Source organism: Callorhinus ursinus, unplaced genomic scaffold, assembly GCF_003265705.2.
Source record: "Callorhinus ursinus isolate GAN/ISIS: 27379988/994484 unplaced genomic scaffold, GSC_fseal_2.0 scaffold5, whole genome shotgun sequence".
Lineage (NCBI taxonomy): Eukaryota > Metazoa > Chordata > Mammalia > Carnivora > Otariidae > Callorhinus > Callorhinus ursinus.
Window position 1 is genome coordinate 40977423 of NW_027397067.1, and position 26565 is coordinate 41003987.

The 26565-nt window shown below is 37.3% G+C and overlaps 1 protein-coding gene and 1 long non-coding RNA gene across 4 annotated transcripts in view; one reads left to right on the plus strand and one right to left on the minus strand.

Moving 5' to 3' along the window:
• TMEM67 (transmembrane protein 67) overlaps positions 1-15459 on the plus strand; it is a 50212-nt gene extending 34753 nt beyond the window's left edge. The window contains exons 21-28 of one of the 2 annotated variants that reach the window (XM_025870833.1): positions 732-872; positions 4191-4271; positions 4747-4863; positions 8186-8302; positions 8407-8511; positions 9246-9348; positions 12868-13010; positions 14220-15459. In XM_025870833.1, coding sequence (XP_025726618.1) covers positions 732-872; positions 4191-4271; positions 4747-4863; positions 8186-8302; positions 8407-8511; positions 9246-9348; positions 12868-13010; positions 14220-14300 — 888 coding nt within the window. In that variant the 3' untranslated portion in view covers positions 14301-15459. Of the gene's footprint in view, positions 1-731; positions 873-4190; positions 4272-4746; positions 4864-8185; positions 8303-8406; positions 8512-9245; positions 9349-12867; positions 13011-13141 lie in introns of both variants that reach the window. The other variant, XM_073892965.1, reaches the window with a different exon arrangement.
• Positions 1-26565, minus strand: part of LOC112823228 (uncharacterized) — a 51702-nt gene that overhangs the window by 21838 nt on the left and 3299 nt on the right. For both annotated transcript variants that reach the window (XR_003207966.2, XR_012378261.1), the window contains exon 2: positions 2734-3003. This is a non-coding gene — a long non-coding RNA (uncharacterized lncRNA). The remainder of the gene's footprint in view (positions 1-2733; positions 3004-26565) is intronic.

Here is a 26565-nt window from a genome sequence, read left to right on the forward strand (position 1 = left end):
GTCTGCCTTCCATTTTCCTTTTTTTTTTCCTTTCTCCCTCCTTTCCCTTGCTTTCCTTTTTTAAAGCCAAAAGAAGAATATGTGTATATCCAAGGCATATGAATGATTTTTCAAAAATTCACTTACAGTATTGTTTGTTAAGAATGTTTTATAGAGCTTTAAAAGGTGTTATATGAAAAAGGATTTTTTTAGTTAAGCACATTTGGGAAACATTGGATTCAATAAAGTCACGTCAATTTCTTCACTGTAAAAATTCCCAGAGCCTTTATTCTAAGAGAGTGGAAGGCATGACCACACTTATTTAATCATGGCTTCCTTTTATCAAAGAAGGTATCTTCCTTAAAAGACATTTTGGAAAATACTGTTTAAGAGTATAAAAAAGTATTTTGCATAATGCCTGGCATATGTTAAAAGCGCATGAAATGCTGGTTGTTCGTTGGTAGTTTACTGAAGAAAGTTTTATTCTTTTGACAAATTTTTGACTTTTGTCCGTGTATATAATAATAAGGTTATATTTGGCCTTTAGTCATATTGAAGAGAATTCCAAATGAACTATTTTGTTTTGTAATTAAAAATACTGGATAATTATTTTTACCTAGATTTTCTACTGTTTGTATAAACTTTTATAAATATTTTAGTTTTTAAGGTAAGAAATAGGGAGGAGTGTCCCATTTTCAGAGTAGAACTATTTTCTTTATGTATGTCTGTTTAAATTTGCCTTTTTACTCCAGGTTGTGGGATTCAAGAACTTAGCATTAATGGACTCATCCTCTAGTCTTTCCAGAAGCCCAGCTAGCTACATAGCTCCTTATAGCCGCATTTTAAGATATGCGGTGTCTACTGCTCTTTGGCTGGTCATTGGAATTATACAGGTAACAACAGATTATACTTTTCAGCAACATTGCCTTTCTATATTTATAACTCTGTTTACATACTAATTATCTTCAAATATTGACCACATCCTGGTTTCTACAGCAGAAAGAAGGTAATGGCAAGAACAACAATAATAGCTAATTCTTACCTAGGGTTATAATCCAGGCACTGTGATAATTAATTGCATTGCACATATTAATTTAATCTTTATAGTAGCCCTTGGAGATGGGTTCTGTTATCATCCTCATTTTATAGATGAGGACACTAGGGCACAGAAATGCTAAATAGTTTGCTAAAGTCATGCACTTAGAGATTGGCAGAACTGGAATTTGAGCCCAGGCAATCTGATGTCAGATTCTTTTTTTTTTTTTTTAAGATTTTATTTATTTATTTGACACAGAGAGAGAGAGAGAGCACAAGCAGGGGGAGCGTCAGGCAGAGGGAGAAGCAGACTCCCTGCTGAGCAGGGAGCCTGATGCGGGACTCGATCCCAGGACCCTGGGATCATGACCTGAGCCGAATGCAGACACTTAACCGGACTGAGCCACCCAGGCACCCTGATGTTAGATTCTTATCAATGTGAGAATGTTCACATTTTTATCAATAGTGGGCTCAGAAGGGTCTTTCAGAGCCTGCAGCTTTCTAGTCAGAGGATGGACTCCATGGCTTAGTTTATATAAACTATAGGGAAGGCTAAGCTACCCTTAATATTTTCTTTTTTTTTTTTTTTGAAAAACAACTTATTGTCTCCATTTATTTATATATCATTAAATCTCACTCAGATTACAGGTACTCCTTGTGAAATTTTTGTTGAAATATTTTATGAGAAAGCTGAAACTAAAGTCTTCTTAGCTTCAGGTCCTATGATTCTAGCAGAGGATCATTTCCTTTTTATTTTTTTAAGATTTATTTATTTATTTATTTTAGAAAGAGAGAGTGTGTGTGTTTGCATGCATAGGGCAAGCAGGGGGAGGGGCAGAGGGAGAGGGAGAGAGAGAATCCCAAGCAGGCTCCACACCCAGCATGGAGCCTGACACAGGGCCCTGCATGGTGCTCAATCTTACAACCCTGAGATCATGACCTGAGCCAAAAATCAAAGTCAAGAGTAAGACCCTTAACTGACCGAGCCACTCAGGCACCCCACAGAGGATCTTTTCTATGCTCATTTCCCTATTTTCTTAGATGTTAAAAAAAAAAAAGAAAGAAAGAAAAGAAAAAAAGAATGAAAGGAAGAAAAGAAGCATCACCTAAAGCACTTAACTCTAATATTTGTACTTCTTTCTCTTGCTTCCAGACACTCCCATGAATGGAAAAAGGCTTTCTGTTTAATTAAAAATTCCTTTAACTTTTAAGTCAACAAATGAACATGGGATCTCTAGAAAGATCGGGTTAAACTACCTCTAACCTGGCAAACAAATATCTGCCAAATTAAACGTGGCCTATTTTTAAACATGGTTTGGGATTTAAATCCAAAAATTCCTACAGAATTGGTTCCAGGTGGCATTCTGTAACCTGAGAATAGACTTTTAAAATTTATGTTTATTTTAAATTGGTGAGACTTGTTTAAACTTGAAACTACAGGGTAGATCCAGTGAGGGATAGCTTAATAATCAGAAAAGAAAGCCAAACAAATTAGAATTTGAAATGAGATAGGATCAAAAGAGTATGGGGTTTGATGTTTATCATCAATATAATAGAAAATAATTCATTTTAAAGATAGACCAGTATACGTTTTTCTGAGTATATTGGATTCATCTGGATGTAGAGAATTTAAAGGAATGCATCTGAAGTTTTTCATATTTGGTTGAGTACAACAAAAAAACCCAAAATAGCAGTGGCTGAAGTTAAAATGACCGTTACCTCCCATGTGAAAGGAGAGTGGAGCTGTGCAGCGCAGGGTGGCTGCATGTTGCCGCCAGGACTCAGAAGCTCCGCCACTCAGGACGCCCATCTCTCAGGTCACCTTGTGGTCCATGATGGCTGGTGGAGTTGAAGGAGGGAGTCGGGGAGAACAGTTCAGAAGTGCTGTTCAGCATTTCCTTGGCCAGAACTCAGGCACATGCCACACCTCACCGCACTGGTGTCTTTCAGCCAGGCAGCCGTGTGCCCACTCCAAGGAGGGGTCTGTCCCTAAGGAGAAAGGGGAAAGGATTGTTGGGGCAGAAACTAGTCATCTCGGGCACCCCCATTGTACCTCATTCTTTGTTTCTCACCCTGCTATCATTCTGGTAGTATGTTGTGCATGCACGCGTGCGTGCGCGCGCTCTCTCTCTCGTATAACTAACTAACTAACTAACTAAATAAATAAATAAATAGATAAAATTTAAAAGAAGTCGTCTTGATTCTCATAGTTAGTCTTTATTTACTCCTTTTATTTCCCTAAACCCAGCTTCTTCAACTTTTAAGTGGTATCCTTTAGTTTTTAAACTTTGTAAGTTCCTTTAAAGGGATTTAAAACAAGACGTATACAGAATGTTAGGGAAGTGTGTTCAGTAATCAGTTGCTCTAGATTCATTTATTTATTCATTCACATATCTGAGTCCATTTTGTGTTCTAGGCACTGTGCTGGGCTCAGGGATATGCTTAACAAGAACAAACTACAGATTGTGGCAAGTGCTGTGAAGGGCATCAATAGGGAGATGAGATAGGGAGTAAATGGAGGAGAGGTGGGAGGGAGTTATGAATGGGGGACACCTTTCAACTGGATGGTTAGGAAATGTTATCTTTCTTTGAAATATATCTAAGTAGGTCTAAGATGTAAACTTTCCTCTTTTGATTTATAAAATAATTTCCCTTTCCAGTATTATAAAAGCTAAGAAAGCACTTAAAACCATTCCATTTGAATATTTAATATATTACCTGCAGTTGAAATAGAATATTTGATATACGCTTTTTATGTGCTACTCTTGTCAGGGAAGATTAATTTGAAAAGCAGCAAGTTTTCTAATGGCTTTGGAATTTAGGAGATGGGCAGGATTGCAGAACCAGACGTATGTCTGGCCGTCAATACATTGGTTTATGCTAAATTTTTTAAAGCCCCTCTCTTCCCCCACATTTCTCCTGTTGTGTTTTAATGATACAGAAAAGTTTTTGAAATTCAAAATAGGCTCCTTCAATAAATCTTAACACAATTCCAAAACCTTATTTCTTTGACAGAGGAATCAGAAATGATAAGTAGGATTTTATCCCATAGGAACCATTTAGAGGCCACTGTGTTCTTGGGTGGACTTTCTTTTTTCTTAAGATACTACATTGTGGCTATAAAAGAAAATTAAAATTTAAAAGCTAATAAGCATGAACTTGGTTTAATGTTTCAGATCATGTTCTTTGCTGTCTTTTATGAAAGATTTATAGAAGATAAAATTCGACAGTTTGTGGATTTATGCTGTATGAGCAATGTAAGTACTTTCTGACTTTATCTTGCAACTGTTATTTTTCCCTTTTTAAAGGTCATGAGTACATTAAGAGAGGCTTTGAAAGTGATTTGGTGTGATTGAATTTTTTAGTCCAATTTCCCACTGATTGTTAATTCCAGAGATAGTTATAATGAGCTACAAGTTAATGTTTACTGCCTTAGTTTCTTCTTCTCCATTTGCAATTTCTTAATTATGAATTCCTTATCCACCAAATAATTCACTCAGCAGAGTTCCTGAAAAATTTTCATATATCAATCCTGTTTCTTCCTTTCTTAGAAAATATCTTCAATCTCTTTTCTGTCTTTTTAAAAATAACACGATCCTTTTGTCCTATTTATATATTTTCCAAGAATTCAACCCTCTTTATGTTGAGAGAAAGGAAGCAATTTTAAGAAAAACTTAATTTTCATTGTTTTCTATATGAGTTGCTAATTGCTTCTTTTTTATCTTCTTGTAGATATCAGTGTTTCTCTTATCCCACAAATGCTTTGGATATTACATTCATGGTAGATCAGTGCATGGGCATGCAGATACAAATATGGAAGAAATGAATATGAACCTTAAAAGAGAAGCGGTATGAATGAATTTAACATCTTTTAGTTCTTAATTGAGAGATGGGTTCTCTTTTCTTAATTTAGGATTTGTAATAATATTTGTAAAAGTTCCTCATTGATTACTTTTGAAAGTTAGAATACCAACCCATTACCCTGAACGTTGACAAAGGGAAAGAATCAAATTTTATCCCACAGTTCCTATATGAACTGTATTTCAGAGTAACCAAATAATTCATGAGGGGAAGTTCTTTCTTACAAAAGAAAATAAAAGGAATTCTAACTTAGTAAATCACCATTTTATAGTGACTAATGGATTAGTGCATATAGGTACAATCATCAGTGGATGCCAAAATAATTAAGTGAAGGTTGACAGGGAGCTTTATAATGAGTTATCAGGTTGATATAATCTGAACACACTGGCTCAGTCTTACTACAAGTAAAAATTAGGAAAACCAACATTAATCACTTCCAGTTATGATGCAGTAGGAAGTACATAACATCACTTGTGAAATATTCTTGCCTGAGAAAATGGAACCTAGATGTAATCAAATCTCTAGATCTAACCACCAATTTATAGGAAGTAGAGGAGATAGAGGGATCAATGACATAATGCCATAGGAAGCAATTAGCCGTATCCAGAATGCAGGATGTCTCACAGGACAGATGACCCAGTGTCTCCAGCAAATCAAAGGCATGTAAAGTAGAGGAGGGGTGGGTGGTGGTGGTGGTGGTGGTGTCGGAAGAACTGTTAGATAGTAAGAGAGATTTAGAAACAAAACAATCAAGTACAATGTGTAGACTTTGGATCCTGAATCAACCAAAAATTTAAAAACAAAAATCCTTGGGGCGCCTGGGTGGCTCAGTTGGTTAAGCAACTGCCTTCGGCTCAGGTCATGATCCTGGAGTCCCGGGATCAAGGCCCACATCGGGCTCCCTGCTCGGCGGGGAGTCTGCTTCTCCCTCTGACCCTCTTCCCTCTTGTGCTCTCTATCTCTCATTCTATCTCTCTCAAATAAATAAATAAAATCTTTAAAAAAAAAAACAAAAACAAAAACAAAAATCCTTGGGAATAATCTGGGAGATTTAATTTAAGAACTAAATATTAAATTATATTAAGGAATGATTAATTTTGTTAGGTGTGAAAATGGCATGGTGGGTTTTTGTTTTGTTTTTTAAGACCTTATTAGTTAGAGATACATACAGACGTATTTACAGATTTGGGATTGGGTGATGGATGGTTTACTGTTCCCTGTACTGTGTACATTAGAAAACTTCCATAATACGGGCGCCTGGGTGGCTCATTCATTAAGCGTCTGCCTTCGGCTCAGGTCATGATCCCAGGATCCTGGGATCGAGCCCCGCATCGGGCTCCTTGTTCTGCAGGAAGCCTGCTTCTCCCTCTCCCACTCCCCCTGCTTGTGTTCCCTCTCTTGCTGTGTCTCTCTCTGTCAAATAAATAAATGAAATCTTAAAAAAAAAAAAAACTTCCATAATAAAATTTAAAAAGAAAAATAAAATACTTGAGAGGAAAAATCAAGAGGATTTATTGACTAAAGGACTACACCTGTGACTTGTAAGAATTTAATATATGATAATGGCATCTCAGTGAAAAACGATTTATTTAATACATGAACTGGTTGGTTAACTATTAGAAATTATACCCGGTTTGAAAAGTTAAATGTAAAAAAGGAATATTTGAGACTGGGAGATGACTTTTTAAGCATAAAGAATAGAAAGCATCATAAAGGGAATATTAATTGATTTTACTTTATTAATGGAGAACATTTATGTAGCCAACAATCATATAAGTAAAAGACCATGAATTTGACTAAAATTCCCATAACAAATATGACAAAGATACTGATAACAGTATTGAAAGCCATACAAATCATTAAGCCGACACTTAAAACCTCAATGGGAAAAAGACAAAATAATTATTAAGTATGTAGATAAGAAACAGGGGAGACTAATGAAGCTGTAAACAATGTATAGCTCATAATAAATACATGTAAAAAATAATTTTGCACTCTTCAAATTAGCCAAGTTTTTTTTTTTTTAAAAAGCTAATACTTAATAGTACCAAGGACATGGTGAAATGGGCACCCATAAAACTACTGGTCTCAGGATAAATTTTTACAAATCTTCTGGAAAGCATTTGGAAATATATATACCAAGAGCTTTTTAAGAGTTCACTAATTCTGTGAATTGAACTCAAGGAAATAATTAGCAATGTGAATAGTTAATTAGATATGGGATCTTCATAACAGGGGTTATTTATAAGGGCAAAAAGAGAATATTAAAGCAGTTGGTTTTCATACACAGTGAAATTCTTAGGTAGACATAAAAATCATGTTTTATAGAATAGTTAATGACATATAGAATTGCTAGGATATAATGTTAGGTGAAAAAGAAATCAGTGTGATCCCAGTTTTATGCCATCTGTATCTATATGCCTGGACAAAAGATTGGAAATAAAATACCTTAAAATACTTGTATCTCTGGGTGTTGAGATCATAGGTGATTTTTCTTTTCTTTTCTTTCTTTTTTGTACCTCTCCATATTTTATAAATTCTCTGCAATAGCATGTGCTTTTTTAATCAGGAAAAAAGAAAGCTTTTATTATTTTTTTAATAGAGAAATTCACTACATGTAGGCTTCCTTTCAGTCTGTAGAAAACCAAGTGTTATGTTTGCAGGTTAAATTTAAACAAAGAGATATTAAGCTCTGGAGTAGGCAAATAAAGCACAAGAAGGGAGGCGGGAGGACTTGAGCTGACCTTGAAGCATGGATGGGAAGTAGCTAGGGGGTGGGGTAATGCAAAATTTTACGTGTTTATGGTTGTCAGGATTCAGGTTGTATCAGGGAGACCTGAAATGGAGATCTGGTCCATGACATTAACTGTTTGGTCATGTATCACATTACCTTTTTTTGCATTTAATTAAGGAAATGTTCTAAAAGTTTTTAGAAAACAAAAAAGACTATAATTATAAAAGTAGTTAATCTAAGACTAGACTTTCTGGCATGCATTAAAGAGCAATAAAATTAATCATAAAGAAAGCTACGAATATCAATATACAATGAATTTAGAATGGATTTTTTTAAAGTCGGGTAAAGGAGATAATATAGAGAACTGAACAGCATATGACTCCATAGAAATTAGTAAAACCCAGAGGGGAGTCGGAACCTTGGATAATGTCAGAATCTCTGTCTCAGATATAGTTTCACTAAAATTTCAGTTGGCTTCCGAATCTTGTGATACCAACTAAAAGAAAAATGTTATATTTTCTTTTTGAAATGGGCAAAATTTCCATGATCTTTATTTAAATTTTCTTAACTTTTCAGGAAAATTTGTGTAGCCAGAGAGGTTTGGTACCCAACACAGATGGTCAAACTTTTCAGATTGCAATTTCTAGCCAGATGAGACAACACTATGACAGAATTCATGACACACTAACAAGGGTTTGTATAAAGTACAATTCAGGTATTTTGCCAATATTTCATGTTACTTAAAAACCAAGAACGTAAGACATGTTGCATTTATTGTTACCTCTTTTTTACATTAGAAAAATGGCCCTGCCAGACTATTGAGTTCATCAGCAAGTACTTTTGAGCAGAGTATAAAAGCATATCATACTATGAATAAATTTCTTGGCTCTTTCATCGATCATGTATGTATGTCGGCATTTATATTTCAACTAGAAGCAAAATACAATTTTTAAAAAGTTAACCAGTAATGTCAATTATTTCTTTAGTTAACTAAGTAGTGGACTTAGAGCCCTTCTTTTTTTTTTTTGCCTATCAAAATTAATACTGTGGCTTAAGGATAGAGTCAATTTATATAAAAATAAAGTGACATTTTATGTATCTATTAGCATATACATTTTATGTATCTATTAGCATAATGATTCCCCTCAAGTATGTCTACTGGAATTTTGTTAGCTAATTACTAAAATATTACTATATTTATTATAGAAATATGCTGTGCTATGGTTGTATTCCTGAAAAGCTTGTTTTAAATTAATTTTAAGTATATCTAGCCCTAGACATTTAAAACATAAAACATTTCTTGGGATGCCTGGGTGGCTCAGTCGGCTCAGTTCATGATACCGGGTTCCTGGGATCGAGTTCTGCATTGGGGTCCTTGCCAGGGAGTCTACTTCTCCCTCTGCCTGCCAGTCCCCCTGCTTGTGCATGCTTTCTCTCTCTCTCTCCCTCATAAAAAATTTAACATTTCTAAAGAAAATTTTGTTATAAAGCCCCTTGCAGTAAAATCAGTCTTTTTTAAAGAACAGATTTTCTTCATCTGTTATTCATTTTTCATTTTCTCTCTTTCTGATTTTACATTAATTGGGAAACATTTATTTTACTGCTATTTTTGAAATGACTCATCTTTTTATATTAGGTTCATAAGGAAATGGACTACTTTATAAAAGATAAACTGCTTCTTGAAAGAATTCTTGGAATGGAATTCATGGAACCAATGGAAAAAAGCATCTTTTACAATGGTATCCTTCAGATGCCTTTGCTGCACTTGATTACTATTTTCAAAATTTGAAAAAAAAAGTACTTATGGTTATTTTCTTTTAATTACATAATTTTATGTAAAAACAAAGGAAACATAATGAACTTAGTTAACTTCATGATATTATAGTTTTCTGTGTTTCATTTTATTATGTCATGTAGCAGGAAACAAAAATATAAAAGGTAATTATTCTGCAAGAAAGTAAAAAAACTGAATTTCAAAATCAGTGGTAGACATGGAAGAGATAGTAAAACACATAAAATTCAGATATTTTTAATTTGAGTATAATTGACAGATGATGTTACATTAGTTTCAGGTATACAACATAGTGATTCAACAACTCTGTTATGCTCTGCTCACCACAAGTATAGCTACCATCTGATCATAAAATGCTTTTACAATACCACTGACTACATTCCCTATGCTGTACCTTTTATTCCCGTGACTTACTCATTCCATAACTGGAAGCCTGTATCTCACACTCCCCTTCAGCCATTTGTCCTCCCCCCCCACCCCCTCCCCTCTGCCAACCATCAGTTTTCTGTATTTATAGGTCTGATTCAGCTTTTTGTTTGTCTATTTATTCATTTGATTTTTTATTACACATGTAAGTGAAATCATATGGTATTTGTCTTTTTCTGTCTGACTTATTTCACTTAGCATAACACCCTCAAGATCCATCCATGTTATTGCAGATGGCAAGATCTCACCCTTTTTATGGCTGAGTAATATTCCATCGTGTGTGTGTGTGTGTGTGTGTGTGTGTGTGTGTGTGAGATAGAGAATATATATATATTGCTCTTCTTTATCCATTCATCTATGAATGGATACTTGGGCTGCTTTGATATCTTGGCTACTGTAAATAATGCTGTAATAAATGCAGGGGAGCATGTATCTTTTTGAATTAGTATTTCTGTTTTCTTTGGGTAAATGCCCAATAGTGGAATTATTCCGTCATATGGTATTTCTATTTTTAATTTTTTGAGGAACCTCCATACTATTTTCCGCAGTAGCTGTACCAATTTATACTCCCATCAACAATGCACAAGGGTTCCCTTTTCTCCACATCCTCATAAACACTTGTTATTTCTTGTCTTTTTTATTTTAGCCACTCAGACAGGTGTAAGGTTTTCATTGTGGTTTTGATTTGCAGTTCCCTGATGATTAGTGATGTTGAGCATCTTTTCATGTGTCTGTTGGCCATCATTATATCTTTTTGGGGAAAATGTCTCTCAGGTCCTCTGCCCATTTTTAAATGGGATTGTTTGTTTTTCGGTGTTGAGTTGTGTAAGTTCTTTATGCATTTTGGATATTAACCCCTTTTCAGGTATGTCATTTGCAAATATCTTCTCCCACTCAGTAGGTTGCCTTTTTGTTTTGTTGATGGTTTCCTTCACTGTGTAAAGCTTTTTATTTTGATATAGTCCCAGTAGTTTATTTTTGTTTTTGTTTCCCTTAAGAGTCATATCTAGAAAAAATGATGCTATGGCCGATATCAAAGAAATTACTGTGTTTGTCTAGGAGTTTTATGATTTCAGGTCTCACATTTAGGTCTTTGATACATTTTGAGTTTATTTTTGTGTTTGGTGTAAGAAAGTGGTCCAGTTCCATTCTTTGCATGTAGCTGTCCAGTTTTCCCAGCACCACTTATTGAAGAGATTGTCTTTTCCTCATTGTATATTCTTGCCTTCTTTGTCATAGATTAATTGACCATGTAAGTGTAGGTTTATTTCTAGATTCTCTATTCTGTTCTGTTGATCTATGTGTCTGTTTTTGTGCCAGTACCATACTGTTTTGGTTATAGCAGTTTTGTAGTATATATTAAAATCTGGAACTGTGATCCCTCCAGCTTTGTTTTTTCTTTCTCAAGATTGCTTTGGCTGTTTGTGGTGCCATACAAATTTTAGTATTATTTGTTCCAGTTCTGTGAAAAATGCTGTTAGTGTTTTGATAGGGATTACATCAAATCTGTAGATCACTTTGGGTAGTATGAATATTTTAATAACATTAATTCTTCCAATCCGTGAGCATGAAATATCTTGCCATTTGTGTGTGGCATCTTCACTTTCTTTCATTAGTGTTTTATAGTTTTCAGAGGACAGGTCTTTCACTTCCTTGGTTATTTATTCCTAGGTATTTTATTATTTGGGGTACAATTGTAAATGGAATTGTTTTCCTAATTTCTCTTTCTGCTACTTCGTTATCAGTGTATAGAAATGCTACTAATATCTGGGTATTAAGTTTGTATCCTACAACTTTACTGGATGCATTTATTACATCTGGTAGTTTTTTGGTGGTGTCTTTAGGGTTTTCTATGTGTGGTATCATGTCATCTGCAAATAGTGACCATTTAACTTCTTCCTTATCAATTTAGATACCTTTTATTTCTTTCTCTTGTCTGATTGCTGTGGCTAGGATGTCCAGTACTATGTTAAATAAAAGGGGCGAGAGTGAACATAAAATTCAGATTTTATGCGAATGTGCAGTCAGTGGAAAACTAATAAAACACTTAAGGAAGAATAACATTTTGATTAATCTTTAACATTTAATTTTTCATTTTATCCAAATTGTTAAAAATCGCCGATATCTGTGACAGGAATAGTGCCTAAACCTGGTTTCTTATCATTAAAAAGGTAGTATATATGTTACTTTTAATGTGGCTGATAATCTCTTATGTGGATCGGTAAGAATGGAAATGGTGTAACCTACGTCGTGGCCTGCATATCACCTATTCTTGCATTGTTGGGTGTCATGTGTTGTGCCAATCCCGGGGTACACAGCACAGACCAGTGGGCATCTTGTATATATGAGTGGGGTGATGCTGGGGTGGAAGTCTGTGTAGGCACAGGTTAGATACAGAATAGTGAGTGTAAAATTTAACCAGAGAGTCAAGCGAGAAGAGGCAACATGGCAAAGTTTGAACTGCATCTTAAAAAAAGTGGCTCTTGTCAAGCAGGAGGGTCAAGGGAAGAGAGGCAAAGACATTTGTACAGAACAACATTTTTTCTAGACATGTCTCTTAAGGCAAGGGAAACAAAAACAAAATATGAAACTAAACCTTAGAGGACTATCTAAGAAACAAATTATAGCTCACTATGCACTATTCAGTCCTTGCTGGCTATGTGTTTTGTTTTGTTTTGTTTTTTAACTTTATCTTAGAGAATCTTTCTAAGATTCTTTGGCCTTTAGTTATATAAACAAATAAGGGATATTCATTACCTGGCATTTGAAAGGTATTGACTGTATACTTACACTACTAGCAATTACCAACCCTTGGTACAAATGTTAAAATTACTTTTTATGAGCAGAGTTCCTTGACTAACTTTTGAGATTAGCAAATTTTAATCCCCTTTATTTTTTTGAAAGCCATGAAGTATTATAAGTAGTAGTTTCTGTTATGCTATTTTTAAATATCCAAATTTTATCACTGAAATTTATCAGAAGTTCTATTTTAAAGTTTCTAACTTATATCTTATAAATTGCTTTTTTTTTAAAAAAACAGACGAAGGGTATTCTTTCAGCAGTGTTCTATATTATGGAAATGAAGCCACTCTTCTTATTTTTGATCTGCTGTTCTTCTGTGTTGTGGATTTGGCTTGCCAAAATTTTGTTCTAGCAGCCTTCCTTACATACCTACAACAGGAGGTAAGTTTAAAAATTTTTACTGGATTTCTTATAAAACAAATACTTTGGAAGTAGATATTTTATAGCAGAGAATAACAATGTCTGCTTTCACTAGGAATTTGTTAAGATTTAGAATATGATTATCCCCACAGAAAAAGAAGAAACATTTCAACCAATTACACTCTCCTTCAGGGTCAGTGAAATACTGGGGTATTGTGGAGGGCATAAGTTGCTTGAGCAAACGTGAAAAGAATCCAGTAAGAAGATATTTAAATTGCTGATCTCCTAGATGCCAGAAGTAGCAGTCATTAGAACCTGAAACCAATTTTACCATATATGTTAACTAACTAAAACTTAAATAAAAAGTTGAAATTAAAAAAAAAGTAGCAGTAATTAGAGTTCCCTTCAACCTCTGTACCAGATGTTAATGTAACAGGAAGATCTAGCTCGGGACTCAGCCACAGAGAAGCCCCTTTATTAGAACTGTCACACATTTTCTACCTGTGTGGATAAAAAAACAACTGCTGGATGGGTATGGAGCCTGAAGTGGAGATTTTAAAAAATGACAAATTTGGGATGCCTGGGTGGCTCAGTTGGTTAAGCAGCTGCCTTCGGGTTAGGTCATGATCCCAGGGTCCTGGGATCGAGTCCGGCATCAGGCTCCCCGCTCAGCAGGGAGCTTACTTCTCCCTCTCCCACTCCCCCTGCTTGTGCGCTCGCTCTCTCTCTCACAAATAAATAAATAAAATCTTTAAAAAAAAATGACAAATTTGTTCTGGAAATGTTGTGATTAATATCACTCAAATATTCCCCCATTATGTCAAGGAAGTGTATGAGTTAGTAGTATATAATTTATCAGTCTTTGACAGAGATCTAAAATTACAAACAAATTCTATCCCTAACAGTTCTTTTGATGTTTCCATAGCTTTTAGAGCTAGAGGTAAGTTGCCTTGCAAAATATTTGATAGTGTATTCCTATGTACATGAGAGGATTTATATTATTAATTCATCAAAATATAGTGTAAATAGGAATATGCACTTCTTTGATATTATGAAAGATGATAAATACTCTTGAAATAATTTTGTGTATCACTGTGGAATACAGATGCCTGACAAATGAAAGCAAATAGCTGAGAGAATTAGCCTAGTTTAATTAAGATCTTTTAATTGATGTGCATATTGAATTTTCTTTCTACATTTTTCATTCTGAATTGTTTTAATTTTTTCCAGATTTTTAGATTTATACGTAATACAGTAGGACAGAAGAATTTGGCATCCAAAACATTGGTGGATCAAAGATTTTTGATTTAATTTTTTGAATAGATAACCTAAAGACAATATAGTTGTGGCAAAAACAGTCATAATTCTCGGGTTAGTTTGCCATAGTTTTTAAAACTTTTAATACAAATTTTTCTATTTTTATTTGTTTTCTAATCTAAAGAAAGATTTATTTTTATAACTTGTGGATACATAACTTCTTTGTGAATTTATAATGTGATATAATGAAAAATGTTGTTTTCCCATTTGTGGTGGTATTTAATTCACCAACTCATAAATTAGATACACTGACAATGGGGCAAAAGAAATCTAAGTGTTGCTGTCAGCAGAACTTTTTAATGATAAAACAGTCCCCAGCATTGGTCTCTGTAGATAATTTATTTTATAAACTGGGATTTACCTACATTTTCTCACATTGACAAAATTATTTAATTCCAAGTTCAAGCCTAGTTTCCTGTTTAGTACTTTCTAGTTTTTACATATGTTATGGTAAATAAATGTTGGAAAATGTTTTCAAGTACTTAGAAATTTGAAATTGTATACTGCTGGCTTGACTTGCCTCATTTTAATTTCTCAGCCTGTTTGGCAATGGACTAATTTACTATTGGATTAATAGGCATCTCATGAAATGGTCTATATTCATTCCTTTGTATACCTATATTGTTAGGTCAATATGTCCTTCCCATCAAGCTTGTATATATCTTAAATATCACTTACATTAAAAAAAAAAAGCCATAATGTATGACATTTACCCCAATATAGTTTTTCATACATTTTAAATTACTCAACATTTTAAGAGCACTCCCAAAGTTCTGCTCTTTAGTTATGTTTAAAGATCATAAATAATGAACTGTAAATTTATCATGTTATATTGACAAGGTGACTTACTGAAAACAAACAGGCCTCATAAGTAAGTAGGCTTGTATGTTTTTTAAAATAAGGAGAAAAATATTAGGATCCAAAATGTAAATTCTGAGCCATGTAGTTAATAATTTTCCATGATATGATTTTCATTATATACCATGTACTTGAAAGGCATCTTAAAATATTTTGAGTATATTGATCATTAACCCCAAACCGTCATTTCTTACTGCCTTTTCTGTTAACGCTGTGTACGTACTTAAAGGTAATGCTGTGTAAATATTTTTTATATTTCTGAATTGAAAATATGGAATAAAACATTTGATATCTATCTCTGTTTCCTGTTTGGTTAAGTGTATTTCATGAAATAACATTTAGGAATGAAGAACACCATTGTGGCTGGGGTCCTCAGCCTTTGCCAAAGTTGAATCTTTTACATTTCTTTGAATCTTAAGGATGACTGAGGAGAAAGAAGTAGGGCTAAGAAGTCAAGTATTTGAAACTACAGTTTCTGAAGGGTCAAACTACAGGAATGCCTTTATAAAAGCTGCAAAGAGAAAAAATGTAATAGTATGGATTTTTTTTTTAATAGTATGGATTTTTAAAACCACTTGCTCAGAAGCATATGAAAGAAATTCAATTCTCATTCCACACATGAGAAGTTAATATTAGTGTGAATGTTTGAAAAGGGCAATTTCAAAAAATAGGATCAGTTGGCTCACCTAATAAATTCACACAGAGAAAAGGCATTTAAAAAAATCATTCTACACTAGTTTTATGCAATATTACTTTTTATTTTGGTTAGATACATAAAAAATGTGTTCAGGTTTTCATACACTGTTGATTCCTTTGTTCACATTGCTACAATTTAAATTCTATGATCAGGTGCCTAATTTTCCATTAGATCCATAATCTTCCGTCTGTTTCTGTAGCACCAATTTACTGTACTTGGTGTCTTATGCCCCCAATTTTACTGATTACCTAGAACATTTGATACGTCTCCTCATCATTTCATAATGAAGCAAATTCTAGGTTCACCTAGAGGTTCTTTATAAGCTGCTTTATGTTTAGTGTCCCCCATAGAAATGCACAGGCAACCCCCTCCAAAAAAAAAAGAAACGCATAGACCCCTAACATAATTCTGCAGATCAGTCTCTGTGTTATAAGATGTTTATATTTGCTTATTTCTCTGGCACTGCTGTCCTAACACCCCCTTTGGAGAAGGCTTTGCTGGTTATCCAGAATGAGAAGCATTCAAAATGACCACTAACTCAGTGCTTGCTGGCATGAAATACGAAATATGTATCCTTTTTCTTGTCTGCAAATATTGACAAAAGCTGAGGGGAAATAAATGTAAGTCAAAGAGCTGTGTGGCTTAATGGAAAATGCTCCAGATTTAATAACAGGAGCCCTGGATTCAAATTAGAATTTTGCCCCTGTCACTTACTAGCTTTGGGACCTTAAAACAAGTCATTTGACCTCTTTGAGCTTTAGTCTGCATCTCTACAATGGAAATAATACCCTTTGTTTACCATTTGTTGTAAGGGTTAATTCATGAAGATAAACTTATAGCAGTGAGTAAACTATGGACACTAGAATTTTTATAATTTTTAGTTTAAAACATCTGCCTCCAAATATGTTTTTTATCTTGATAACAAATTAATTCCATACTATTAAAACCCAGATTACTGATCTCAGTAACTGACCAACAAAAATTCTGAGCCTTACTTCTACTTCAGCCACCCAGCCTCATCAGGAAGAGGCCCTCCCTGGTAGATGTCACAGCCGTCAGTGACAGGAGGCAAGAAGGGGCTGTCATCACACCACGTTGTAGACACGGTTCGTGGGACAGATTGGAAAAAAGGGAGAGAGTGGAATATTGTCTTTGGAAGGGAGAGTTTCATTTACTCATGCATTTAGTCATTCAAGCAATATTTCTACCTCTTTCCACTCCACAGCCTCTCAGAAGGGTCTTAGAATTGGTAGAGGAAGCGATGTATTAACCAATAATTCCAGCGATCTGACAAGTGCTACAGCCACCAAGGTGTGATGGGAAAGCTCTTAACTGTGCATCTGTGGTCATTAGGACTTCTACCTGAGAAAAGTGGTATTTGATCTAAACATGACAAGGCCAGGGTCCCTGGGTGGCTCAGTCATTACACGTCCACCTTCGGCTCAGGTCATGGTCCCAGGGTCCTGGGATCGAGCCCCACATCGGGCTCCCTGCTCTGCGGGAAGCCTGCTTCTCCCTCTCCCACTCCCCCTGCTTGTGTTCCGTCTCTTGCTGTCTCTCTCTCTGTCAAATAAATAAAGAAAAATCTTAGAAAAAATAAACAAGACGAGGGCAATCAAAGCAAGAAACGGTCTGTACTCTGAGATGAAGCACATAGCAGTTGGGCACTATAGGTAGTTTGAATATGGAGTACATGTATTCTTTATATTTTTAAAATTTCTGTAATGTTTTAACATCTTAAAAAATTTTTTTCTGGCTAGAGAGACAAACATTTTTGCTGGGATTGGAATTTCAGCAAAAGGCGTAGCCAGGAGCATGCTTTTGACATGCAGACTAACCCATCCAGATCCATACCTCTGTCCGGCCAGTGCACCCCAGGAAGCAATATCCCTCTGCCTTAATCATCCCAGGACCAGGTACCAGGCAAATAAGGACCACCCCTTAGAGCCCATTGTAGCTTAGAGCCCCCTGTAATTATTCAAGCTAGCCAATCCTGTTTACCTTGGCCTGCCTTGCCTTTCCTGCAGAATGCAGAAACTGATAAAGGCTGTGACCTAAGCTCTCCCCTTGCTCCTGTTCTGCCTCCTGACCAACACCCGTGCTTCCCCGTGCGGCTCCATGTGATATGGGGACCTGCAGATGCGGCATGCCTCTTGTTTCTAGGGCCTGTGCGTGTAATAAGCTTCATTTTCCTGAGCCTCTCCTGTGTCTCTTTGGGTGACCATCACATAAAAGAACACAGAACAGTACATTTGGGGGTTTTGGTGGGAGAGGAGGTTGAAAAGGAAAATAAGAGCTGCATCATTAAAGATTTTTACATCAAGCCACAGTGTATAAAGTTTAACCAAGTGAAATCTACCAGCTGACTAGCACCCCAAAGAGGGAGTGAATGGACAGAGGGGGCAAGAAGGGATCTTCCACAGTCAGACCACGCTGGAATAATTGGTAGGTTCATGGGCTAGGAGACTGGTGCTTCAGCTCTCTGTTGCCTGGCTGCATATCATGGTTCATGAAAAAAAAAATGCATTGCCTATAAGACAGGCAGCAAAGGGTAGTGGTTAACAATACAGAATCTAGAGCCAGACTCACCATATTCAACTTCTGGCTCTTACTAGTTGAGTGATACAGAGCAAGTTACCTCTCTGTGACTAAATTTCCCCCTCTGTAAAAGGGGGTAATAGTACCTGCCGCTTAGAGGTTTGGGGAAGACTGAATGAGTTAATGAGCATACAGCGCTTTGAGGAATGCCTGGCACATAGCTAGTACTATGCAAGTGTTACTGTAGTAGAAGTAGCAGTAGTAAGTCTTATCAATATTTAATTCTGATAGAAAGACCCAGATTAGTCTCTGGGGCTGGCTGTAAGACAATGTCACATTGCTGGGAGTGCCAGAAGTACCAGTGACAAACTGCCCAACACAAAGCAGTCTGTGGGCTTAAAAAAATAACTTTGCATCTATTATTATTATTATTACAAAAAAGGCCATGGCCGTGGATCTGCCCAGGATAAACAAATGACCACGGGAATGAAGTCTAGAAACAGATCCACAGATCTGCAGTCACTTGATCTGTGACATGTAGTACAGTGAGGAGAGCATGGTTTTTCAATGGTCAACTGAATATCACAACAGAAAAAAAATAGAATCCTTATCCCTATGTCACACTTACCCAAAAATAAATTAAAGGTGAAAGGTAAAACGCTAAAGCCTCTAGATGATAACACAGGAAAATATGTTTATGTCTTTGGTGTAGGCCAAGATTTCCTAAGACCCAAAAAACACTAACCTTAAAGGAAAACATCAGTAAGTTGGACTTTACAATTTACATTAAATTTACACTTATGTCTATTTCCATTAAATGGAAATGTAAACTTGAGATTCACATGAACTCCGTTCATCAAAAGATACCATTGTAGGAATGAAAAGGCAAACAGTAGGGAAAAAAAATATTTAGAAACGTGTTATCTGACAAAGCCCTTCCAACCAGAATAAAGAACTCATCAAATCAATAATGAAAAGTCAGACAAACCCAGTAGTAAAATGGGCAAAAGACTGCAGTATGCATCTCTCAAAAGGAATTCCAAAGGATCATTAAGCACCTACGGCAAGTGTGAATTTGGGTGGCTGGTTATCTCAGTTGGATAGACTTGCCACTAACAGCACCAACGTTGCAGATTTGACCCCAGGACAGGCCAAAAGGGGCATGCGTTATCGTATTTAATAAAAATTAATATTTTTAAAAAGTGCTCCCCCTTAGTCATCATGAGAATGCAAAATAAAATCAGTGAGATACCCCTCACCCCGGAACCACCAAAATGGCTAACGTTAAAAAACCTAAAATACCAATTGCTGCTAAGGACATGGAGCAAATGAACTTTGAGAGCTATGTTTATTATATAAAGTGGAGGCGATCAGTCTTAATCTGTAACTTTCCACTGGATTTCTTTGTGTCTTAAACCGTGAAAACCTCTCTGTGCGTGAAGCCAGGGGCGACAGCAGATGGCAGTAGAGCGCACCCTAACCCTTCCCGGATTTTCTTCCGGGAGCGCGGACCCACAGCCCTGCAGAGCCCAGAGACTACCATGCTCCCTGCCCCCTCACTTCTCTCCTCACTTCTATCGTGCCAGCAGGGGGTTGGGCAGCTCAGATAATACCCTGTGCTACTCTAGATGTAGTTCTCAGGTTTTCAGCTCAGGTTTAGGAACTGAATGCTAAAAATGGAAATACACTTTCATCTGTCTCCTAGAGAGAAGGTCACAAAACAGGTCATGCCTAAGGGGAAAAAAAAAAAAAAAAGCTAATTACTGAATGATTATGGGATCCTCCACTCCTCATTTTAATGAAATACACATATTAAAATCCTTTAGAAAAATCAAACCATTATCCAGAGTATGTAATGCCCCCTTTGTAAATCTCCCCAAATGGGGATTCTATGGGACATTTTCTTTACATACCTGCCTTTCTCTTTCATTTATAAGGATTCCTGTAACTACACTGCGCCCACCAGATAATCCCCATCTCAAAATCCTTAATCATATCTTCCAAATTCCCTTTACCATGTAAGGTATTTATAAGTTCTAGGATGTGGACATCTTTAGGGGGCCATTATTTTGTCACAAACACTAAAAAGAAAATCTACAGAGTATAGGAACATAAAACCTAAAGTACCTAAGATAGTTTGAGTAGTCTGGAAAGGCCTGTGGAAAGAACATTTCAGCCAAGACATAACAGATGAGCAGAAGTCAGCCAGGATGATGGGGTGGGAATGAGGGTGAAGATTTCCACATAGAGGTGACAACATGTGCAAAGGTCCTTTGGTGGGCACAACCTCATATGCAGAGGTCCTGGGACAGCCATTTCACAGAACTGACCGACAGCAAAGAAAGGATTTCTGAGAGTAAAAAGTACAATTTCAAAACAAGAAAAAACTAACTGCTTGCTTGTATCTAATTCCTGTTTTTCGCCTTCCCCTTGGCAGAAACCAGAGCAAGATTTTGTTTTTAGTTTTAGCCAGCTAAATTTGGTTCCACACAATGAACGTTTCTCATTTTCTGGAGTCTCTCTCAAAGTCATCGTTACATACAGTTTCAAAGGATTGTTCCCTAGAAGGTGGAGGAGACACCAAGCTTGGAAGACAAAGCCAAAGCCAATGCCCTCGTCCTATTTGGGCAAGGTCTTCTTGCTGGGGGCTGGCCATTATTCTGATTATGTTTTCACATTGGCACTTTTCTTTTGCAGCCACTCTTGTTCTGAGTTGCTGCGGGGCAGAACTGACGCAGCAGGAAAAACAGCTGTTAGCCGACCAGGGCATTAAAAAAATTAGTTTACAAACCAATCAAAGAGCTCTTTTCCCCCTTATGTCAGTCACTATTGAACAATTTTCCTCAAGCCTGCTCTGACCAGAAATATTTGTAGCCTAATGTTTGCATGGGATTTTGATTCCCAATATTTCAATAAATATTTGGGTGTCATTCCATAGTATTCTTTTTAGCTGCCTCTATCATAAGCCCAGCAATGCCGGCTGCCAGAGAGACTCATTAAATGGACATTTTCAATGATACCTCTGTAAGTCACTAGATCACTTTCTCTCTACCCTTCAGAAGGTAAAGGATTATGAGATTTTATGCCCCAGAATATTTATCTTAGACATCAACCAAACCAGAACCCCAAACCCATTTCTCCAAGTCTGTCTGCTCTCAATTATTATAAATCTGGGAAGAGCCTTCATTTAATGGCTTGTTTGGTGTTTTGCATGATTAGATAAAGAGGCAGAGTGGAATTGTAGCTCAGAGCAAAAGCTTTGAATTCTGAGGGATCTGGATCTGAATTCTCCATTTCTTTTGTGTGTGATTGTAAGCAGATGCTTCAACCTCTATGAGCCTGTTCCTCATCTCTAAAACTGGGTAATATCTGTCTTAAGAGGGTCACTGTAAGGCTTGAAGGAGATACTCCTGGTCAATTACCTGGATTAGGTAAGTGCACAATGAGTGTAGTACATCATTGTGATTGAATTATTACTTTGACAACCACAAAACAAATTAATGTGACATGTTTACTTATTCGATTGCTTCTGTAGTATACCCAAGGCACGTGTAGACAGGAAAATCCAGAGGAGGAGAACTGACCCAACATAATGTTCCAGGAAAAGAGTAAGAGTTTCAACTGGCCAACAGGCTCAATATGGAACAACAACAGTATGAGGTTGTTAATGCAGTTTATGGCCCCGTTAGTTGAGTATCCAAATAAAGGAGGAAATGGCCCTATTATCTGCTCCTCACATCTTATCTATGGTATTGTGTCTAGTTCTCAATGTACCTGGTTTTAAGGAGCCTAATAAATTGGATTTTTTGGAGGGTGGTGATCAGGATGGTAAAGGATCTAGAGATGCCCCAGGAAGAATAATAGAAGGAACCGAGGAAAAGATAAACCAGGACCATGATGGCTTTCTACAAATATTTGTCCCATGGAGGATGGAGTTAACATCCATATAGCTCTGATGTACAAACTAGGATCAATAAATGGAAGCTAAGAAACAGTGGATTTCAGCTTAAGAGAGGGAAGAACTTTATGGTATTTTAGAGCTGCCTACATAATAGTGGTTCCTTGTCATTCAGGTCTTCCTACAGATGCCTTATGGCAATTAAGTCTGGGACACAGGGGTTTGGTACCTGCCTTGGGGGAAAGGATGGACCATGTGGATTCCATGGTCCTTTCACTGTCTGCCACTTGGGTGTGCACACCAAACCTTCCCAGACAAAATCGTGCCATCAAAGAAGCGTGTCTTTCTGGCCTCCAGATGGTGAGCCTCAAGAACTGAAATACTGAGAATACTCAAAGCAAATTGCCTTGCACACAGCATCAACTCAAGTGTCAGAGACAAACTGGATCATACCAGGCTCCTGGTGATACAGTCCTACCATTTTGGCAAATATAATTTATTCCATGATGTATGTGTCTAAGTCCATAAAGTGACAAACCTTGTCATCAGGTTTGTCCTGAGGGGTCCTGTAAAGAAGAAGTAGTTTAGGAAAGAATCTGAAATAGTGGCAAAACAAGTGAAACCTCTGTGACTCTCCTTCCCCGCAAAAGAAACGAGCTCCAAGTTTAGACACATATTTACTAGGCAGATTTCAGAAAGGAGTGGAAAGGATACTGGACTGGAAGCCAAAAGGGCTGGGCTTTAGTCCTTTCTCTGTTGGTAATGAGACCTTGGTTAAACCAGGTATGGTTCCTGGTCTTCTGCCCCATTATTTGCTATCCCAGTGATCTCTTGGGCCTCTTCTATCTCTGATTCCAAGATCCACAGTTGATAACTTTCTACATGTGAAATGCTGGATGAAGACAATTCATGTTCATATTGAGTCCACTTGTCCTTGGACAAGTCATTTCATCTAAAGTTGAGATTTATGTGTTTTTAAATGATAGATAATAACCTTGAGAGGACAGGTGGGCAGGATTTATAAGAAGTAGGGCAGTTTAAACTCAGACAATCTAGGTGAAAAAAATGTTAATGACCTTGACATTTGAACACCACCTGTAATATGGAGTATGCCACCACAAAGCTCTGAATCACTACCCTAAAATAAGTCAACTTGCAGAAGAACATCGCTAGCTGCTTATAGACTATCCATTCTCCCCTTCTTTTCTACAGAATACTAGTTTCATTTGGGATGGATGGAATGTGTTCAACTTCCATTGTGTAGCTAGCCATGTTTCATGGTGGTCACTGAGAGATAAGCAGAAGTCCACTAGATGGGGCTTCTGAAAAGACTACTGATTTCCTTATAAAAACTTGGGTGGTACATGCTTTTGGTCCTTCCCCTCTTCCTGCCTGAAATGTGGTCATGACACCTGGAGGTGCAAAACCATCTTGAGTTTGGGCATGAGGATGCAGAGCAGGGCAGTATGGAAGACTTGGTCCTTTTTTCTTTCTTCCTTCCTTCCTTTCCTTTCCTTCCTTCCTTCCTTTCTTTCTTTCTTTCTTTTTTTTTTAAGATTTTTAAGTAATCTTTACACCCACTGTGGGACTCAAACTTACAACCCCACCAAGATCACGAGTCTTGGGCTCTCCTGACTGGGCTAGCCAGGTGCTCCAAAAGACTGTGTCCTTGATGACTATCTCGAGCGGCTATATCAGCCCAGGGCTGCTTCTACTTCTTATTACTGGAAACTATAAACCCCTACTTATAGACAGGTATCTATTATAAACAGCCTAACGAAATTCTGATTAATAAAATACTCCTAAACAACTACTTCCCAGTAAGCCCACATTATTTACACCAGAGTATGAATTTTGCTTGATAACCTTCCAGAATGTTCTACCTCCTAAGAGGTAGTACCTACGTAATCATCTACAGATCAATCACACAGTAGAGGATACTTCTCTTGTATCTTCCTCTCTGCTTCTTTCTTGTAAATATGCTATTCAGTATCAGAATTATCAACACCCTCAACAACAGCAAGAATAACAGGTGGTGAGCATCAGCCATGTTCCTTAGGCAACTTTTGATTAACTGACTGACTTCCAGCAGCATTGCTTAATTCAGACACATTTTACAAGAGTAAAGAAAGCATTCACTCAAAGTTTCTTGGATAATCCTTAAGAGTTATACGTCTCCCATAAAACTACATTTAAGTGCTAAGAAGGCAAAGAAAATATTACTAATTGTCTAATTGTTATAACTAACATATTTCATGTTAAATTCATTACTCTAGGGGTGCCTGGGTGGCTCAGTTCTTAAGCGTCTGCCTTCGGCTCAGGTCCTGATCCCAGGGTCCTGGGATGGAGCCCTGCATCGGGCTCCCTGCTCTGTGGGAAGCCTGCTTCTCCCTCTCCCACTCCCCCTGCTTGTGTTCCCTCTCTCACTGTCTCTCTCTCTCTGTCAAATAAATAAATAAAATATTTTTAAAAAATTATTACTCTAGCTTTTACAACCATTTATAGCATATTGGATGGAGTCTCTTGTAAAATTATGAGTATATTACATTTATGCCTGTTTTATGGAACTCAAGAATAATTGTACAGTTTTAAGTGATCATTTGAGTGCATACCTATTTTGCTTTGATGACATGTGGCCGGTTGTATTTATGGTTTTACGCAATGCTGAGTCCTTGGTCCAGATGCTATTCTGTTATAATAATTTTCCTAGGGGGAAAATCGGTTTTGTTTTGTAGCAGTCCCCTTAATGATGCAGTTTCCAGGAATGCCTGCGTTCCATTTAGGAACAGACGATCAGCATATTTTTCTCTTTCCTGCAAGGATTTGGCTCCTATGTCCCTCCTGGAGAAAACAAGCTGCCTTCTTGGAACTCTCTCCCTCAAGCCTGCCCTCCAAATCGTGAGATTCCCTATATCTGTTCTTTCCGTCTGTGCCCTTCACTGACCATCCCGGCTCACTTGAGAGCACTCAGGCCTGCTGCAATGCTGCATTGCTGCAGCTTCTGCTCCCTGGGCTATCCCTTAGTCTCCCTCCGAGCGTGCGTGCTGGCCGTGTCCCTCCAGGGCAGCCCCGGGCTGCTGCTCTCCATGACTACACAGGTGCTAGCTCGCCTCAGGTTTCCACAAGAAAGGCAATCACACCAAACGTTTTGTGATTTTTTTTTTTAACTTTCTGGAGATTCAGGGGGCCCCAGTCATGGTACAGCTCCCAACATCGCCTCTCTCACTTCGTCTCTTTCTCCCTTTCTTCTCCTCCCCCCACCCCGCCCCCAGATTCACCCAGGAGCTCCCTGTGGTGTGACAAACCAAACTCCAGCCTCTGCAGACCCAGCTTCTACCCCAGGCAGGAAGGGTGTTTCCTACTGAAGACAAGCTCCCCCTGGGAGGAGTGCTTGTACCAGCCACTAATCGAGTATGTTTCCGCCATCTTGTTACACTTACAATCATAACACCCCAAAAGCATTTGCTTGCATATTTTCATGAATAACTAGAACAAGTTCTGGCTCGCAGAATCATTTCATGACCTAGTACTTTAAACTTTGTTTTTACAAGTGATACAGCAGAGGAGTACAAACAGAGGGTTTGGACCTTTCTTCAACTTGTGGTGGGCACGTAAGCTAACAGTAAATCAGGATAAAAACAGATCCGTGAAACCCAAGCCCCATCTGGTATATTTACTTCTGTTACGGTCACATGGTAAGTGTTCCCAGTTTTACATACTCCAAATGAGGGAGCATCACATCAGATACACAGCATCTGCTACCGAAACTCAATCATTTAAATGAAAAAACCCCAATGACATGAGAAGACGGCCTGAGTGGGTGGATCAGGCACTTCTTTGGCCCCTTAAGGGCAAGGATCTCAGGAAGGACCCAGGAGAGAAGGAGGCCCCTGAGGCTGAAGGAACGGCCAGGTTAGGGAACCTTTGTGAGTACAAGATGTGAATTGAGCTCAGCTGACTGAGCAAGAGGTTAAAATAGAAACCAAACACTGAAAATGTTGCCAACAATTGGAGAAGTGATTTCTACTACAATGGAGGTTGCTACTCTCTTTTAAAGAAAAAAAACTGAGCCACCTGAGGCTAAATTTTACTAATATTACAAAAATGTGTTCTCTGTTAAGAATTGCACATTCTGGTGGCTCAGTTGGGTAAGCGACTGCCTTTGGCTCAGGTCAAGATCTCAGGGTCCTGGGATTGAGCCCCGCATCGGGCTCCCTGCTCAGTGGGAAGCCTGCTTCTCCCTCTCCCACTCCCCCTGCTTGTGTTCC